Source organism: Cygnus atratus, chromosome 3, assembly GCF_013377495.2.
Source record: "Cygnus atratus isolate AKBS03 ecotype Queensland, Australia chromosome 3, CAtr_DNAZoo_HiC_assembly, whole genome shotgun sequence".
NCBI classification, from domain to species: Eukaryota; Metazoa; Chordata; class Aves; order Anseriformes; family Anatidae; genus Cygnus; species Cygnus atratus.
The window spans coordinates 75,880,903-75,898,312 of NC_066364.1; the positions used below are offsets into that span (position 1 = coordinate 75,880,903).

Consider the following 17,410-nt stretch of genomic DNA (forward strand, 5'->3'; position numbering starts at 1 on the left):
AAGCAGGGCACCCAAATCTGTCTTAAATTAATTTCCACTTCTCCCTGCATCTCTGGGCATGAAGCTGCCGCTCCGGGGAGCGTGCTCCATGCCCAGCCCTGGCAGCCAGGGTGTGCCCAGCCACCGAGGTCGCATCTGGGGAATTGTCACTTGGGTGCGTGCTGTCTCGCAGCCTCCCCAAAAGCCCTTTCAGGCTTGGGTCCTATCCCCCGGACGAGCACAACCCTAAGAATAAAAAAGCCCTGGTCGCTTCGGACCCCCTGAACCGCGGGGATCTCTGCGGGCTGGCAGGGAACCGTGGGGCTCAGGGGAGGAGCGGGGGGCTGCTCCATTGGCAAACATGCACTTAGAAGGGCTTCTTTCCGGTGCTCCGGGGAGAGGAGATCCTCCGGCGGTTCACGGTGGGGAAGTAACAAAACTCCTCCGTTTGCTTCCCGAAACATCAGCGAGAAAAGCGCAAAGCCGGCGGGAGGGAGGGTTCACCTGGCGCTTTACCCCATGCGGAGCGGCAGCCCCGCGGCAACCTGCAGCAGCTCCCGGCTGTCCCTGGCCCCCTGCGAGCCCTGCCCGCTCCCCGGGCAGCCCCCAGACCCCATCCCACATCCCGCTGCCCCCGGCTTTTGCTGCCCCATCCAGCAAAGTGGGGTGCGTCGGGCTCGGGGGGCCGCGGCTGCCTGCGTTTGTACGCGGTGGTGCAGGAGGAGGCGGAGGGGGAATGGGATGAACCCCGCGGGGAGGGGAGGGGAGGGGAAGGGAGGGAAGGGGGGCGACCCGGAGTCCCCCGGGAGCCTCGGGGAGGGTTAATCGGCGGGGAGCAGCGGGTCTGGGAGGGGAAAGCGGAGGCCGGGCCGGGCAGGGGGGAGGATAAGAGGGGAAGGGAAGGAGCGGCGAGGCGAGGTCGCCCAGCGCCCGGCTCCGCGGCTGCGGCTCTGCCTTCCCGCGGCCCCCCGCCGGCGGCGGACAGCGGTGGGGTGGGGTGGGAGGGTCTTCCCTTCCCTTCCCTCCCCGGCTTTTCCTCCCTTTTCCCCCGCCAAGGGGGGGAGAAGGGGCTGGCGAGGAAAGGAGGCGACCCCCGGGGCTAGGCGGCGGAGGGGGGCGAGGCTGGGGAGCATCTCCGAGCGCCGCCGGACACGGAGAAAGGGCGAAACTGCCGGCGCTCCGCCGTGCACCCCAAGCCAAACTTCAAGGGGTGGGGGCTAAAAAAAGAAAGAGGAAAAAAAAAAAAAAAGAGCGACTGAGAAGGGAGCAGAACCGGGGAGCGACGTCCCCGGGAGGGTGCCCCAGCCCCTGCCGCCGCCGCTCAGGATGTGGGTGCCGCTGCTGCTGCTGCTGCCGGAGCTGCTCCCCGCCGTGCCGGCCCAGAAGCTGTCCGCCCTCACGGTAAGGCCGCCCCGCCGCGGGATGCCGGCCCCGGGGCGCACCTGAGGGCGGCGGGGGGCTGCCGCCCCCGGCCCGGCCCGCGGCGGGACCCCGGAGCCTCGCCTCGGGTCTCCGCAGAGCCCCCGGGCGAAGCTGGTGGCTGATGCCCGCGTTGCTGCTTTTGATTTCAACCCCCCCCCCCCCGGGAAATAACGCTGCAGCGAGGACCGCCTTGGGTCGAGAGATTTCTCTTTTTATTTTTGCTTCCAAAGCGGCGTGAGGCTCGGGCTATTCCGGGCTCCGCGGTGCTAAACATGGAGCTCTGCGCGGAGCTGGGCGAGCCAATTCATTAGGCTTGCTAAATAAGCCATAACCGCTTCTCCAGCCAAGACCTGAGGTTTGCAGCTAATAGCTCGGTTCAGCCTTGTCGCAGAGCTCGCAGTGTTTGCAAAGCTATAATTAATGCAATCTGGAGAAATAAAAACATATTCCTTAAATGTGTTTTTAAACAAGTGCTTGAGTAAACATAACGGGTAACGAGCACCCCTTTCAAGCTGTTTTTAAGTGTTTGGGTGAGGGCTGTGCCCCTCGGAGTTTATTATGCTGAAGTTACAGGCAGTTGCAAAGTGACATAGACCCTATTTTTGTCTCGCTCTTTCAGAAAAATTATGTAAAATACTGAGCACTCTTTTCTTTCTTTCTCTTTTCTTGTCTTTCCTTTGGTGGTGGTGGTTAGGGACAGCTCAAGGAGAAACGGTGGTGGGGGACGGCTGAGCTGTTCATACCTGAAATTCTTCAGGACAAGTTTTGCCTTCTCATCTAGTTTTTTTTTTTTTTTTTTTTTTTTGAAATGATTTGTAGATTAGAAGCTGCTAATTGAAAACCTTAAAGGAATGAGTTTGCCCAATGAATTTTATAGCGTGTGACATTTGCAAGTGCAGGACAGATAAAGTCAAGTGATTTTTGATCTTTTGCTTTTTAAGAACCTTGTTTGAAGCACCCACAAACTGTCAGGTGATGTACTATTCCAGTTAACAGGCTAGCATCGTAATTTAATTCCAAGTTCACTTTCACAAATATGTAAAAGGAATTTGCAAGAGATTACATGTTATATTCTTTCTTCAGTACATACAAAAATTCTGAATGTTAGCATGGAAGTAAACTAGAGATGCTAACAAAAATAATTCAAATGTAAAATAGGAGTGATTGTGACTGCTATATCATCTTAAAATGATACAAGGATCAAATGATGCCAAAGCCTTTTAACAGATGCATATCAATCACTGCCGAACGCAACTGGTGTTTATGAATGGTTGCCTGCCTTTCTAAAACTGAGGGAATAAAAATCTGGCCAAGAGCACTTAGGAAAACCCTTTAAAAATTAAATGGCATAAACTCGTGTGGATGTATTTGACTTCAACTAATGCTGAGAGATGTCTGAAGCCTCTCTGTTCTCTCACCCACCCAGAATGTGTATTGTTCATTTCTGCACCTTACAACAGTATGCATCTTTATGAGCTGTGATTAGAAAAGTAAATCCTGGTGGAATCCCCACCCTCTTCTACTGAAAGGGCAATGACACTGGAGGCTTTAAGCTTTCAGTCTCGTTAAACCCGAACGTTTTGGTAGAGGTGGTTGGATGTGTCACTGCTGGGCTGTGGTCAGCCCATGCTAGTTTTTCTGCAGTCTGTGCTCATCTTACAGAGATGGTGGCACATACGAGTACATTAGAAATCCTTCCGTAAAATGGGTAATGAGCTGTCAGAGACCCATGGTAGGAAAGCAATGCATACACACTCATGCACACATACTTTTTACTTCTTCCCACAAGACTAAACTCTGAGCTCTGGTTGCATGAGGTAGGTTTATTTCTGCTATGAGTGTACTTCCCTATTTAAACAAAACAAAACCAACATCACTGTAACAGCAACAAATACCATGACACTAAATCATTCTTTACTCCTGCAGTCATTTTGCTTATAGCAAAATGTACGGACTGCACAACCCCTTCTCACATGTACCTTTCCCAAATATTTGTGGATAATATCTGCACAATTATAACAACAAGAAAACCCCACCACCACAACCACCACCACCACCACCACCACAAAAAACTCAGGCTGTGAAACACCAAGGAAATGTATGACTTATTTTTCACCTGCTCTGCTCTTGTGTTATGACAGAAAACTACCATTTTTTTTCCTACACATCAGATGAAGTTTTTCCTTTTATTTGTGCTTGGAAGAATAACAAAGACAGACTGATGTTTTTAAAAATAACCAGAAGCCATGGGGACAGAACATATCTTACCATGGACCTGAGTTTCATGAAAACTGCAGGATGATCACAGGGGAGAGTGTGCAGGTCCCTGATGGTATCACACTGTCAGTGGGACATGCAGCTTGCCAGGTGGTGGCAATAATAGCATGAACATAGGCTCCTTAACCACAGTGGTAAATCTGCCATAAGGTGAACCTTAGCAATGTTGTGATAGTAAAATTCACTATGGGCAGCGAGGGGAGCACCAGCTGTTTTTAATGTTGCTGAACAAATTTCTGGGCTGTTTTAACTTGACATCCTTACTAGCTCCAGAAGTGGAGCAAGTATTACTTTCGGACAAGACTTTCAGCAGTGTATAGAGCTGTATCCTTGTCTAATTAGGAATAACATTTTTGCATTTCAATTTCCCTCAGGCAGAAAAACCCACAACCACCTCTGAATATGTGTTTTTCAGATGTTGAAAGCTTTGCAATAGTCCAACAGCAAGAAATTACAGAGTTTTCACAAAACTTAAGAATTCCAACAGATTTCTGATTGCTTAATGGTCAAACGTAACTGCAGGTCCGCAGAGACTGATGAGCAGATGGCTTCCTACAACCTTGGTAATAACCATCAGATCAGTATCTGGCATCCAAGTAGTCAGCAGGTATCTGAAATGCACCAGGTGGTCTAGTGTCTGGTCCTCAGGTTCTCACAGCTACATCTAAAATGAGTTGTAACTTGTGTTGTAACTTTTTCCTCTCTGTCCAAAATGTGGACCCAGCCAGAACAGTCCCCATGTGTATGCCAGGGCAGAGGAGAAACATGAGGGATCAGCTGTTGCACACCTGGATCTTTATTGAGAAGTCAGGATGTGCACCAGGGTCAAAGAGTTTTGAAGTTTTTGTGGGTTACTAACTTAGATGTAGCCCAAATCTACTTTGAATTTGTAGCAATCTTGGCCTCTTGTGGTCAAAATATACTCTTTGCTAAAGTTGCTCCTGGACGTTTGTCTCCTGAGTAGAAGCATATTGCAATAATAGGGAAAGTGAGGGGAAACATGATATTCCAATTCTGTATTACTAACTGAGCCACAGGGATGGTTGGGGGAGGACACCGTTATTTTGTATTATATTTACTGTTATTTCAAATAAACAAACATTGGCAACAGAACAATGGCTTTCATTTTGGGAAGGTAGGCTGAAAGCTGTCTCATAAGAAACAGTGAGATCTGGAGGGACTGTAGCCAGTTTGGCTGCTCCTGGTTTTTCCTCCCCTTGTGTCAAATACTAATGTAAAACATTCTTACTTTCCACAAAATATCTTAAGTAACCTTGTCCTTTTACCTTGTTTATGGAAAGTCAGGTAATAATCTGCAATTCCTGTAGCACATTGTTGGAACGCTTTCACAATGCTGTGTTTTTATTCTGCTCTGCAATATGCAACCGTGCTTTCTGGACGTATGAAACTGGTGAGAACAGAGCCTTACTGGCATATTATCTTAGGGGAATAGTCAGATCTTGAGGTTATAGGTACTTTTGTTTTGAAACACGGTGTTTTGAAGAAAGCTCAGTCTGTTCCTAGATTAAGTAAATTTAAGATCACCGCACTTATCGCCACACTTACTTTGGCATTGTTACGCTGTATTTTTGGAACCATCAGCCTAGCTTTTATCTCAGTTGCAGTGTTGTGTGTGTGCATGTGCTTGTACAAACAATAGGACACAAGTGTTTCTTATTTTAAAATCTTGATGACTTGTAACATACCACAAACTATTTAATTTTATGCTTTCAAAGCCTTGCTGAACCATGTGTCCTTCTGAATATAATATTGATCTTAGATCTTACAAAGGAAGAAAGTTTGCTTGAAATCGCTTCTTGAAATGAACACCTCTGCCTGTTATAAGTTCCTTTCATCAGAAGCTGAATATTTCAGGGAACAATTGTTTTCTTTTTCTCCCTTGGCACATGCTTTGTGAGTATTCAATAGCATTTAATGCCCTGGATAGCTTCCACAACACTCACCAGTATAAGATGGACCACTAAGGTAGTTCAGTAAATGGAAGCTAAACACAGTCAAAGTTTTCCAAGTTAAGGACCCATTTGGATGGTGCCTGCAAACCCAAACATTTGGAAAAGTTACTCTAATTGTGATTCAAAAACCAAGACCATAAATAAAACTGTAAGTGGCTCCAGATCCTAATAGCATTGTTACTGCAAATGGGCATTGGTACAACCAAGGGTACATCAGCACTGAAAATAAAACGCTTTCAACAATGCTTCCTAGCAATAACCTCTCTCTCAAGACACTTCTCATTAAAGAAACAAAAACAAAACCTGTGAGGGTTATTATTGAAAAAGGCAGCAAAACTTTTGATCAGAAGTTAAAAGTCATATTTCTGCATGCAGCCAACATACACCATACCTTATTATGTGAAATACATAATGGAGATGGCAGGTCGACTACATACCCTTAAGATTTTAAAGCTAAAACTGGAGAGTAGAAGTGATTATGGGTAGGGAAGGAAGAGCAGGACAGAGGAAACTGAGGTAAATCATGCATACTTAGGCCAGTTGTGATGTTTTCATTCTTCCCCTGTTGCCCTCTGAATACCTTGAAGAATGGCCATGACTATTCCTTGAGAGCTGGCAAACCCCAGGTTTTGGTTCATTCTGAGAAGCCTCCAAAGTTTTAGCTGCTATCCAAAACCTATCTGAACCGTGTTGGTTTGGAAATCAGGCTACAAGTCTTTTCAAGATCTGGCTCACTCAGGACTTTGCTAGTGTTTCCACTTCTTCAGCCAGACCAGACTTACCACAGGCACAGCCATTTTCACAGTATTTTGGTACTTCCATTTCCTGTTGGGCCTGAGACCGGGAAGGGCAGAGGCGCCTGACAATTAAAAACTGAGTAAGAAAGAGTTGAGATCAAAAATCTATTTTTGAACAGCAAATGCAGGTTTGAGTTTGGTTCAGGAGTGGCGTTTTTATCTGAACAAATTCCTACGAACTTGGGGAAGCTGCGGGGTTACATTTCGCAAAGGACCCAGACATTTCCAAATGTTTGTTTTCATTAGGATCAAACCCCAAATGTTTCTAAATTTTCTGCGAAGAAAATGCTTCAGGTTGATTCATTGTTATGCTTGGAGGTAGATTTTTAGAAAGTTCAGATACCAGGTTCCCAATGAAGGCCATTTGACAGTGCAAAGCTGGAATGCTTTCTTCAGAAAGAATGCCGGAGTTGTTTTTGACAGTACAAATACCGCCCTCCCCTCCTCTTCCTCTCTACTATATTCTACAATCAAATTCTGGTGATGCCAGTCATTCTGATCTCAACGGCCCTGTGCACTCTCCCAGGACATGCTTCTGTTGACATTTCTGTATCAAATTGTGGGTATTAATCTATACTCACTGCCTTCATTTTTATCTACTGTGGTAGATAAGATACTTTCCAGTGAAATTCCAGCTGGGAGCCTGAAAAGAGGAAATTCATCAGGAAAAAAAATACAACTTACAGTATGCTGATGTTACACAGAATAATTGCTACCAAAGGAGAAAGAAGGATAGCTTAAGACACAGCAAAATATTGGCCATAAGGAATACTTAGTAATTGTCTTCAGGAAAATAATGTTGACTGAGCAGACAAGAGCTGGTACAGCATAAATGACTGCATTTTTTTCCCTGCATTTTTTGATTTTTGTCTAGTTGCCTTATCTACACAGGTCTGAATTGAAGCCATTGATGTAGTGCAGTCGCATGCATAGGATGCAAAAATTAAAACTTTGGTTACAGGAAGGTGAAAGCTGCCCAAAAGTATATTGACTGGGATTTCAATTGGTGTGGGAACACTCGGTAGCAGACAGTTTCTTAATATGACTGTACCAAATTATGAATGTTCTTCAAAAAAGCAACATTAACACAGCATCATTCCTTAACGTGGACCAAGGGAAATAAGTTTATGTGGAGTTAGTCTTGCGAACTGAAGTTTTAGCTGGTCTTGGCAAAAGAAATTGCTGTGATGAGTTAGTAACTGCCCTTCAGTGAATTTTTTTCCCATTCTAATTTATTAGTTTTCAGAAATGACTAGTAAGCATTTCATCAGCTGATGAAAATCCAGGCTAACAGAGAATACATCCTAGACTTTTTGTCAGGATGGAGAGAGAAAACATTTCCTGAAGGAGATCCAGTCCAGCTCTCTCCCTGGCTTTCTCAGTGTGTTGCTAGAAAACTCGCTCAAGAATGTTTACCTCATACCTATCCAAAACCTAGCTTTTTTTTTTCCTTCATTTACTTCAGGTTGCCTATTCTGTCATCTTCTGAGGCACCAAGTAACACTTTTGTGTTACCTTAAATTTGCTCTGAGGATGTAATAGTATACTTTCCTGACTTTTAGGTGTTCGTTTTCAAACTGTATACAAATTAGCTGTCATACATGTGCTATAAATCTTCAACTCTCTATCCTAGAGCACCTAAAGATTACTTACATGAAAACAAAGAAAAAATAATCCATTGCTCTGGAATGTGCTTTCTTTATTATGCCATGGCTGCATGTTGTATTTTCCAGATTTTAGGGATACAATTGCTACTATAAATTGTTCACATTTGCGGCAAGATTTCTCATATGTTTGTCACTACTCTGACCTTTGTTTGGTATTCAAGTAAGATACTGTGAGTGAATAAGCAACATAAGTCATCAGGAGAGGTCAGTACATTTTTCAAAATGAAAGTAATGGCAAATATAAAGTCATTTTAATGATAAGCGGGATGGACCCACTAATCCACACAGCAAGCTGTGGGGTGGAGAAAACCTGCAGATTGTGGGCATGTGTGGATGTCAGGGAGGGAAGGCAATGACTCAGTTTCATTATCTTTCTCCTGCTCTTATCCTGAGTAAAATGGAGGAGTAATGGAGTTTAGTCTGAGTAAAAGAGTCTGCCACTGAGTCTCATTGGTGGTTTGAAGGAGTGGGAGAAGGGAGGGTGAAATTCTGGTGGATATACAAGCTATTTAATATATTTTAACCATAATATGACCATGTGAACAGAAACACTATTAAACCAGACCAGCTCTTCTAAAGTATCTGAGAGCAGAAAGTTTGTGATCTGCCTGGGATCTAGATCACGTGATCTAGAGAATGGATTCCCAAACCTTTTTCTTTGCCAGGTGCTGCTATTTTTAATGGCAGCAGGTAGTGCCACTGGCAGTGGCATCTTTCTGTTGGTGGTAGAGTTAGGGTCAGGGACCCCTTTTGGAGAATACAGAGGGGGAATATGGAGGTGGCAGCATACCAGAAAGGTGGTGCTATTAAAATGAGAGAATCACCTTTCGGTGAGCTGATAGGTGCATGAAATGCTGGCTGCAGTGTACTTGCCGTGCTCCTGACTTTGTACAGGCATCCAAACACACTGAATTCCTATTTGGAACCAGGAGGTGGACCGAGGACTCTTAAAAGGAGAGTTACCATCAGAGGCAGGCAGGCATTGTAAGGACATGAGGAATATGGCTTCCACAGTGACTCTGGCTCAGTTGTCCAAGTTAGTGCATTTGTCCTCATGGCCATCTACTTAGGTGAAGAATTACTCAATGTATTTAATCGCATTGTTTTTATTAGTTCTCATTCCCTTTAGCATCTACAGTAATGGATAAGTGAGGGCTCTGCAAAGTTGTATTTGTCAAATACTGCTGTCACTGTGTGCCACTTTCTTATACCAATAGTACTGTGTAGCACTGTTCAAGGTCAGAGAGTAGCTGTCCTGTGGACTAATGTTCCTGTTAGAGTGAAAAAGCACTGTGACATATGTTGCTTTTTAAAGTCATTTCTATCAGATAAATGAAATAAATAAGTGAAACCTGGTACCAAGTATACTACCTTGTAGCAGTGGATAGCACAAGTTCTAAAGGTACCCTTTTCCCCACAAGAGGGAACGAAAAAGGTATGAAAAAGACCACCATCAAAGAAACTACAGAAGACTCTGCTTGAACTTATGTTTGTTTAGTGAATTGTCTCAGGTCTGTTGAATGGATGACTTTTTGGAAGCAGACATCAAAGACTTAAGGAACTTAAGATAAAAATCAGAGGGTGGTTCTATACACATCTGTCTCATGTCCGCTCCATTGCAGATACAGCCCAGTGGCATCCCTTTTGCAGTATCGTCAGGGGCAGAGCGCTCACCTGTCTTCTTCTATGACACTTTCGGGATCCACCATGGGAGGGAGTGAAAGAACAGCAGGGCATGCTCCGGCACTTCTGGGAGGGGCTGACAGTAGTAGGAACCCTTATTTCTCCACCCAGTTGCCTAAGTTAGGAAGGGGGGTTAAAATATAGAGAACTTCATTTTTGCATCAATTCTTACTCTGCTGCCCATCAGGCAGGCCATCAAATGACAAAAACCTCAACAAAAACATTAAAAAGTAGAATTCAGGTCTTGGTGGCTTGCCTTCCCATGCCATTAGTTACTCATTAGCATTGGTGGGAGCTTGAAGCAGGCTGGTGTGAAGAAGTGGGAAAACATGCCTATACATTGCCCTTGTGCCTTACTGTGGGACTCCAGAAGGATTTCAGCCTGTGGAAAACATATGTCCTGTTCATTTCATTACATGTATCCATATGATTTCTTCTTGCAGCATTTAGTTACAGGAATTCTGGTGAGCAAGATAAAATAAAGTGGACAACTTATTTTCCACACTGTATTTAATAGGATTATGTTTCAGAGTGCATGCTCCTGGGAAGGCAGTTTTCAGGCATGTCAAATTTTTGATGGATTTCAGCCTGAGTGGATTCAGTTGCAAATCTGAACTTTGTACAGGAGGTTTTATCTTTCCATCATGTTTCCTCCTTGAAAGGCTTCATAAATTACATTTCTGAGAGAAAGGGAAAGAATTTTTGAAAGGAGTGTTCATTTGGTAAATTGCTCTTCTGTTTAAGTTTCTCCTTTCCAGGTGCTGAATGACTCCCAAAGCAAAAGTTCTGTCACTGCCTGGTGATGGACTTTCATTAGTTTACAATAAAATTACAAGGCAATATTCATGCACGGATAATTGATTTCTTTATGAAGGGAAGAGGGCAAAAAGCAGAGAACTCAAATGTCTATTTGTGTGCACTTAGTGCAGTCATTTTCTACAGTGTAAAATGGGTATGCAGTGCTGCAATTCTGAAATGTTAGTGGTTTACATTCACTAGACACAAAATCAGGAGAGACACAAGGTAATGAGAGAGCCAGATCAGAGTATTTCCTACTAGATGGGAAAACCAGATCTGACACCAAGATGAAATGGCATGAATGCCACTGGCAGAGATTGCTTTATGCATCCAGGTGGCTGGTGGGAAACACACAGCAGACACAGCAGTGCTGGTTTGTTAAAGTAAATAGTGAGAAAACTGCAGTCACAATACATGTAACATTGGGGTAAATCCAAAGGAAAAGCTAGCAGAGATCCTGCAGGTAGGAGCAAGCTCAGAAGAGCACAAAGCTGACATCTTTGTGACCTGTTGTTTTGACTGTGCTGTCTCTATCCTGTGGAGATTTTGATCCAACTTTCTCCTTCCCCATACTCTCGACATTTCTTCCTTACTACATCTTCTTCCCCAGTGTAAGCATGCCTTTCCTAGTTATAGACCTTAAGCTCTGTGGGTTTGTAACATGTTTCAGGAAGAAAAGCCTCATTCTTGGCTGGCCCACTTGGTCTACCATTATTATAATAAATAAATCTTGAATGGTACCTGCTTACAGACAAGATTGAACACAAGTAATGGAGGGTATACAAACAGAGGAGTTAATCAGGCAGAGGTGGCCACAGTCCAATTCTTTACATTCTTTGGGTAGTATGCAGACTGATTACTCTCCTGGTTTTTATTTTGAACTGCATCTAACTTTGGAAAGAACTGGAGCAATAATTCACCACTGAGGGAATACATGACCAAAGGGTCTATTCCCTAGTCCTGTCATGCTGCTGGCCAAAGGGGATCTGCACATTGCAGCGGGCCTAGTGTCATCTGCGTGGTATTTCCTGACTTGTGAGAGCTTAGTGTTTCAACCTTATCGCAGCCCTAAAGCTGGGGTTCTCAAGCTGTGGTATGCGTTTCCTTTCATGGTGCAAAACTTTCTCAACTAATGGAAAGAAAGGCCCAAACCCATACAGCCAGGTCTGTCCACAAAGAATAAAGGGAGCGCCTGGATGCCCCTTCCTACTTCTACATGTAGCTCAGCACGGTGCTGGGAGCTCCACTGACCATTACCCCTTCCTACCTATTCTTGAGAGAGAAAAGAAGATGGGGCTGCCAAGATACGTCCATCCTGTGGACGCAAACCAAAGAGCTGAGAGCTGCTCTTGCTGCCACCCCAGGTGGTGACAGTGTTCTCGTCTTCTACACTAGTAGCGTCAAGAACCCTTTGGGAAACCTGGCCCAAAGGCTCTCTTGACAGCCTCAAGGAGGTGTCAAGTGTTATCAAGGAGCACTGATCTTCTTCCTGCAGGGTGCTTGGGGCTTCAAAATGTTATCCGTCCACTGCAATAAATTCCCTAGATAGCCATCTCATATCTTAAGACTATCCATGTCAGTTATATATGTGTATGGAGAGGTGGTCTTTATATAATCCCATGAAAAGTTTTTCTTCCTTTTGCTTTTCAAGGGTTATTCGAAAACCCCAATAAGGGCCTAAAGTTCTATAGGGGTAAATAACCAAAATTTCTTTTTTTTTTTTTTTTTTTTGTCCCCCTGAAATTTATTCAATTTGATCTGAGCAGCTTGATCTGACATTTTTTTGTTTGTTTGTTTGTTTTGGTCTAAGCAAGGGGAGGGTACACAGGAGTGTAGTGTTAGCTTTCATTTGACACGATTTCTAAACTTGTTAGGCTTTGACTTTTCTGGAGATGCTGCAGGTCACCTGTATTTGGTAGCTGATAAATTTGTGGAGTTATTTGTAAACTGAAGAGAAGAACTTCTTCCTTCAAATCTCGTATCAGGTCCACTTCAGGAATTGCCGCAGGTAATCACTGGTTTTATGCTAGTAGCTTCCTTGACTATCACCCTAAACTATGAGAGAACAGAGGGAACTTTTACTGCTTGAATTGCTAATTATTACATGAGCAATAAAAAAGTTGCACAGTTTTTCTCCTTGACATCAAAGTAAATCATTTCTTTACAATTCCTGTCCTGAACCTTCTCCTCACACCTGGGGCTGAGGAAACTCCAAAGTGAGATGCATTTTAGAACTATGTCAGGAAATCACACACATTTAATACAAGTGAGGAGCAACCAAAAGTGTTCATTGAAATTAGGTGGTCACAAATAAGACTAATCACATGTAAAAACTCATTAGTTCCAGCTGACAGCAATTAAGCCAGTGTCAGAGATGGAATGAAATTCCCTCAAGGGATTTCTGTATAAATGACACAGTTAAGCATTAGAATGAGTGTGTATGATGGATGGAAAAGCTTGAGAGAAATGACAAGTCTATCAAAGCTGAAAGGGGTCACAGTTCATATTCTACAGCTATTTTGTGGTATGCAGGATGTCTCTCAGGAAGAGCCCTGCAGCTATCCACTGTCAGCAACAGCAAAGCAGGTGTGCATGTGTGTCTGAGAGAGGCAGAAATAGCTGATTTCTATTTTCTATGCCTGATATTTCTTGTTTGATTATACATCAACACCTTTTAAAACTTTGCCCTTTTTTTTTTTTAATGCTTCTGGTTTTGCTAGGACGCTGCAGTTTAGGGGAGTGCCATTTAGATGTTAACAAAGTATAATTGCGACTGATTACTTAATTTTGTATCAGTTCTTTGTGACTGTAAAACAGCCTGAGGGCTGCATGTGTCATACACACACGTTCTGAGTCCTGCCCTTTTAACAAGCATTGTTTAAAAAAGCTTTGGGATGTGTGCCAGGTGTCTGCAAAACAGTTCAAACCATGGGGAAGTGTGTGGATGAGGGGAAATGAGACAGTTTGCCCTGGTATGCTGTTTTGAGAGATCAGAAATGATTCTGCCTCATCATGCTACAGTTAAGAGAGGGTCACAATTGCAGCTTCTGTCCTGTCCCTCTGGAATCTCAGTTTGCTCTTGTACACCCTCACGTGACTTGAAAAGAGACAGGCACTCCACAGAAGTTAGGAGCTCTCTGATTGTGACATGGATAGAGGAGCTGCAGGTGCAGCTGTACATGAGTGCCATAGGGTTTGTATGATGGCAATTCAAATATTCCAAATCTTTACAGTGGACATGACCAAACTTCTCCACTAGATCTTCCTGAGTCCAGTGGGAGTTTGGGCAAAGTTGGACTTGTACTAATCCTCTTGACTCTGCGAACAAGGGAAAATTTATTTGCTCCCCTGAAAGGAATGAGAGAATAAACTTGACTCTGGACCTCCCATACAAGGGCAGAAATGTCCAGAGGAAATTGGAGATGGTTGCAATACCTGAAACTGATACTGTCAATGAGCATGTTTGTGTGTGAAGCTTCAGAGGTGTGATAAAATCTCTGTCAGTACATGTCTGGGTGGTGGGGCTGTTCATGCCCACATCCCTTGAGTAAAACAGGAACATGTTGTCAGCCTTTGTACATACAGGTAGAAGGTGATCAGCAGAGTGATACCACTGGACATATACTGTGCAGAGGAGTGGAGCAAAATCACATCTCCCTGCATTCTGTTGTTGGTATCCAGCTATTTGTATTTAGTCTCTCAAGTCAGTTTTGTTTTAATGTCCATGTTTTTTACATATCATTAACAAATGCACGTGACTGTAGAACTTGCAGTTCCACTGAAGCAGTAGGAAAACACTAATTTGTGAAATTAAACTTATTAAAATATCACATTAAAATATAAAATATTTCACTCCGCAAGGCAAATATAGCTCAATCTCTTGACAAGCTGGGGATAAATCCCGCATCTGACAGAACCATTATCACAGGACTTTACAGGACATTATCATAAGTCCAGTGTTTTTGGTGAAAATCATGGTTTGATCTTGGCATCATGGGAAGAATCTTTTTGGAAACAACTGTTCTTAAATTTTAGTATGACATGCTGTATCCGTGCTCCAAAAACAGTTCTGGGGGCCAAAGGTTGGAAATACCTGAAGGAGGTGCTGTCATTGTTTCAAGTGAAATGGAACAGGTGAGCAGAACCTGGAAGAGGCAGTACTCAGGGGCAACAAAACGGGAAGCTGTACTCTCACACCAGAAGTGTAAAAGCTCTGGTCTTGCTATTTATTATTATTATTATTATTATTTTTAATAAATAAGGAAGAAAAAAAAAAGAGCTATGCTTGTTCCTGAATAAAATGGGGTATAAATGCAATGGAGTCATTTTTACCAAGTTCTTTCCTTACAAACAAATTATAAGACAATCTCTAATGGTTTCATATTACATCAGTCACATGCCTTATGTAATAGGACAAGGAGTAATGATAGGACCAGCAGTAATGGTTTTAAACTAAAAGAGGGTAGGTAGATTTAGATTAAATATTAGGAAGGAATTTTTTACTATGAGGGTGGTGAAGCATTGGAACAAGTTTCCCAGAGAAATTGTGGATTCCCCATCCCTGGAAATGTTCAAGGCCAGGTTGGATGCGGCTTTGCACAACCTGATCCACTGGAAGCTGTCCCTGCCCATAGCAGGAGGGTTGGAATTACATGATCTTTAAGGTCCCTTCCAACCCAAACCATTCTGTGATTATTTGCACAAAAAACTCCATTAAACTAGATCTAAGGCCATGTTTGTGTGTTGTTGTTCATCAACTCAATCATTAAAAAAAGTTCAGGGAACTTGGAGTGCTGAGATACCTACTATTCATTCTGACTACATTATATAGGCAAGTAGATTCAGGGTGCATTGGTTTCACAATACTCTGTGTTTCCAAAGCTGACTCCTTTCCATCAGCCCCGCGTTCTGCTGTCCCATGGCCTGGAACCCTGCCTGAGCTTGATTAAGGCACATAGGTGAGGCTCCCCTCAAGCAAGGTACTTACCTGGTGCTGCCTTAGTTGAGAATCTGCATTGTTGTCCAGAAGCATTTGAGCATTGTGTTAAAACTACTTCTGCAGATTGTATCTGACAGCATGCATGACAGTTTGTATTTTCAACAGCCAGCCTCTATCTTAGTAACTGTATGATGCATGAAACTAGTTAATACTGTTATTTCAGTTAATGTGGCCAGTACTCCCCCATGTCGATTAACTTGAAGCTGTGAATGGTGCTATAAAATGAAGGGCTGGTCTTTCAGCGTACGGGTCACTCGCATTGTTGTTGCAGCACATTGATCAGGGTTTTAAGCTTTCTCAAGCTCAGAGATCTCTGCTGCTTACTGTTGCTTTCTCAAACAGCTGTTGACTGTACACTGTCTCTCAGATAGACTTTTTTCTTCATCACACTTCTCATGTCAAAGGTGAACACCATTGCACTATTGCTATTTCATTTTCTAAATTGCATTAGGATCTGTGCCATGGGAATCAATTTAACTGTTATGGTGTTGTTCAAATATACCGTAACTTGAATCGAACAGTTGGCAGATTTAGCCTGATGGGCTGTGAATCCAGATGTTATCCTTCTCCTGCTCATCACCCAATAAAATACATATCCAGTACTTTGTTGCCCTAGGGATAATTTATCAGCAGCACTCAGATTCATTATGGACCATTCCCTTACCCTGAGGAGGGTTGTGGATCTTTCCAGTGGAGAAGTGCAGTTCCACAATATGCAGTAGGTCATTTGGGAATTTCTCTGGGGACACTTTCTCCTAGAAAGTTAGGGCTTGGAAGCTATTTCTAAAGCTCTAGTAATATCCAAATTGGTGACAGTGTGTGTGCTTACAATGCACCTCAGAACTGGAGGAGACAGGTTTGGTTCTAAAAAAATGGGCAAATATTTCTGCTTTATTCCCCAGTGACCGGTAGGTCGCTGGTGCATTTCTGGTTGATGGCTGAGTCTAAGAAACAGCTCTCGTGAGGTACAGTAAGAGCTGACCAGTTGTTCCTGCTCATTTACCTCTGCAAAGCATCATTCTTAAGGAGGCAGTGGAAACTGAGTTTGTGAAAAGGATGATTCCCTCACCTACTGAAAGAGCATTTGTCAAAGGCCAAAAAGATATTGGCTATAAGATGGGCTAAGAAAACAGGGAGAAAAGAGTCACATATATTCAAAAATAGGTGCATATATATTCAAAGCATAAAAAAAAGCAAAGCACGAGAGAAGAATGTTTTAATAAATATCATATACAAGATAGCCATCTAGCTCCAGGCAGTCTGGAGAAAATGCTCCCCTCTTGCCCAAGTCATGTATATGCATGTATTGTCTTGTTTGTTTTTTAACTGGTTTCCTTCTTTTATGGATAGATGGCTTTTTACTATCTGAGATTTAAAAATAATTGTTATCAATAATAAAACAAATGAAACCTCTGCTAGCCAATCTGATAAACTGAATGGCTAAATGTTTTCTTTCATGATAAGAATTGTGTAAGCAAACCTACAAGTGATTAAAAAATATATTGACATAAAAAGGGAAGGAACAGAGAAATTTGGGCAATTTTTTATATGTTTTTTTTAAAGGCAATTTGCCTATGAAACACTGCATTTTTAAAGAGAACAGTTCTTAAACAGCTCCTCTGTTTTAAATTTTTCCATAAACTTTGTGGATTTTATTGAAATAATGGGTTTATAGCATTCTTAAGACAGAGAATCAGTCATTATATTGTACTCTAGAAATGTATAGTAATGCAAAGAAGTTTTGTTTCCTAAAAGAGCTGGCAGAAGATATAAGTGCACGAAAACTAGCAAGTAGAAGGGGGTTTTAATCAGAAA

At 43.0% G+C, this 17,410-nt stretch overlaps 1 protein-coding gene across 8 annotated transcripts in view; it reads left to right on the top strand.

The window, feature by feature from the left end:
* The first annotated feature begins 833 nt into the window (after positions 1 to 833).
* Positions 834 to 17,410, top strand: part of SMOC2 (SPARC related modular calcium binding 2) — a 149,142-nt gene continuing 132,565 nt past the window's right edge. For 4 of the 8 annotated variants that reach the window (XM_035538738.2, XM_035538739.2, XM_035538740.2 and 1 more), the window contains exon 1: positions 867 to 1,380. In XM_035538738.2, the coding sequence (XP_035394631.1) occupies positions 1,306 to 1,380 (75 nt within the window). In that variant the 5' untranslated portion in view covers positions 867 to 1,305. Of the gene's footprint in view, positions 1,381 to 17,410 lie in introns of all 8 variants that reach the window. The other 4 variants (XM_035538741.2, XM_035538742.2, XM_035538743.2 and 1 more) reach the window with 4 other exon arrangements.